This window comes from Austrofundulus limnaeus, unplaced genomic scaffold (genome assembly GCF_001266775.1).
Source record: "Austrofundulus limnaeus strain Quisiro unplaced genomic scaffold, Austrofundulus_limnaeus-1.0 Scaffold235, whole genome shotgun sequence".
In the NCBI taxonomy this organism is placed as follows: Eukaryota; Metazoa; Chordata; class Actinopteri; order Cyprinodontiformes; family Rivulidae; genus Austrofundulus; species Austrofundulus limnaeus.
This window is the reverse complement of record NW_013952637.1, coordinates 287,832-290,171: the sequence shown is the minus strand read 5'-3', so window position 1 is coordinate 290,171 and position 2,340 is coordinate 287,832. Positions and strand designations below refer to the sequence as shown.

The window sequence follows — 2,340 nt, the reverse complement described above, 5'->3', positions numbered from 1 at the left end:
GCTAGAAGCTAACAGTAGCAGAACACCAGCTTGACGCCAACAGTAGCAGAACACAGCTAGAAGCTAACAGTAGCAGAACACCAGCTAGAAGCTAACAGTAACACCAGCTTGACGCTAACAGTAGCAGAACACCAGCTTGACGCTAACAGTAGCAGAACACCAACTAGGAGCTAAGAGTAGCAGAACACCAGCTAGAAGCTAACAGTAGCAGAACACAGCTAGAAGCTAACAGTAGCAGAACACAGCTAGAAGCTAACAGTAGCAGAACACCAGCTTGACGCCAACAGTAGCAGAACACAGCTAGAAGCTAACAGTAACACCAGCTAGAAGCTAACAGTAGCAGAACACCAGCTAGAAGCTAACAGTAACACCAGCTAGATGCTAACAGTAGCAGAACACCAGCTTGAGGCTAACAGTAGCAGAACACAGCTAGAAGCTAACAGTAACACCAGCTTGACGCTAACAGTAGCAGAACACCAGCTTGACGCTAATAGTAGCAGAACACCAGCTAGAAGCTAACAGTAGCCGACACTGCTGAGCCTCTCCTCTTTACAGTCCCTCCTGCAGGTGGACCTGGACTCTGGTTCAGGACTGAGTGGACTGTGGTTCAGGTTCAGGATCAGGACTCAGTGAAGCAGACCTGTCAGCTCTGTACAGAAACAGGTTTATTAGTTTCTACAGTTATAGCAGGTTCAGGTTCATGGCTTCACAACATGAGCAGAACTGGAACATAGAAAAGGGCGTGGCCACCTCTGTATTTACACAAAGCAGGGTGAAATAAAAGCATGTGACGGACTCTGTAGCACTGAGGGGATGGACAACATCTAGCTTCAGGTGGACTGGTTCATTTTGTACAGGCAGAGGAAGAGGAGCATCGTCTTCCTCTGATCAAACACAACGAGGGTTTGAGAGAAAAAAAACTTTTAAAGCTGCAAATAAAGTCAGAAACAAAGAATCCCTTTAAACTTCAGCTCAGGTGTAACAGCCACCCCCCCCCCCCCCCCCAAGCCCCAAACTAAAGAGGTTTTAAATGAAAAATAACTTGTGTAAATAAGAAACAAACCCTGTAGTAAATCTGTACAACCAAAGCCCAGGCAGGGGGGTCTACATCTAAAGGGACATAATTCAGGGTATATACACGGCCCCCCCTCATATATTAGCTTTACTTCATTCAACCCAAACATTTAGAGAAAACAAATGGATCACATCAAACATTCATTAAAAACCTGCTCTTCCTGATCAGTCTCTGTACATGAACCCACAGCAGGGATAAACCCGGGCTGGATGGACTGGGTCAGGGTCTGGGTCAGGGGGTAAAGAAACGAGGGGAATGATAACGGAGCGATGAAGGCTCCTCTTCATCGGTGAAGGAGAACAAAACCCGGATGACAGTGCGACTGGAACAGGAAGCATGTGAACCAACAGAACCTAAACTTGGGCTCACTTCGGCCTCTTCACTGAAGAGAGCTACACCGCTGCGTCTGGGGCCGGCGTGGACAAACAGCTGATAAAAACAAAACCTCCGCTCCTCCGGTCACCTCAGAAAAATAATGGAAAAACTACGTTGTACAAAGTGAGGCTCTCTCCATCTCTGCGAGAGAAAAAGTAAAATCAAATCAAGGAGTTGTGCTCGCCGCCTCTCAGCACACGTCCATGAGCTCCTGCAGCTGCGCAGATCCTCAGTCAATCTTCACGTTTGTGTAAATCTTCCTCACAAAGGCACTTGTTCCCATGTAGCCAACAGCACCTGAAACAGCAGAACCAACTTCAGCTGGACACAAACAACTTTATCACAATTTAAAACAGAACAAAAGGAAACCCTACCTCCAGTTTCATACAGACTTCAAGATTTTTCAGCCTTTGCAGTCTTTATACACATCAGTAAAACGATCATTGGACTGTTCATTTTATTTTAACAACATATGTACTAAAAGGTATTTTGACAACAAATGTAGCAGCATCAAATGAATTCTAACATTTTACACATAGTCCACCAGGAGGTGCCAACACAAAAGTCAGAGACTTCCCATGAGATTTGGACCATCTTGTGGGGGAAAAGCAGATTACTTTCTACTCGCGAGCGCCCCCTCTGGTGGGGAAACTTTTTTCAAGGATACAAACTTTTTCAGAACACCGGTAGACGGCAGCCATTACAGACGAACATGTGTTTGTTGTTGTTCCAGGAGCGGCCCGGTTACACACGAATTACTAAGGTGCAGGACTGCCAGGGGTGTCACTAGGTTTTAAGGACAAGGGGGGCTTAGCCCCCAGGAGACGCACAAAATGTTTGTATATTATATACTTGTAGTGTGTGTGTATTTTTTATATATATATATATAT

At 45.5% G+C, this 2,340-nt stretch overlaps 1 protein-coding gene across 1 annotated transcript in view; it reads right to left on the bottom strand.

The window, feature by feature from the left end:
• Window positions 1–643: 643 nt before the first annotated feature.
• The window catches only part of tm9sf3 (transmembrane 9 superfamily member 3), a 16,208-nt gene continuing 14,511 nt past the window's right edge, over window positions 644–2,340 (bottom strand). The window contains exon 15 of the mRNA XM_014019883.1: window positions 644–1,747. Within this exon, the coding sequence (XP_013875337.1) occupies window positions 1,680–1,747 (68 nt within the window). The 3' untranslated portion in view covers window positions 644–1,679. The remainder of the gene's footprint in view (window positions 1,748–2,340) is intronic.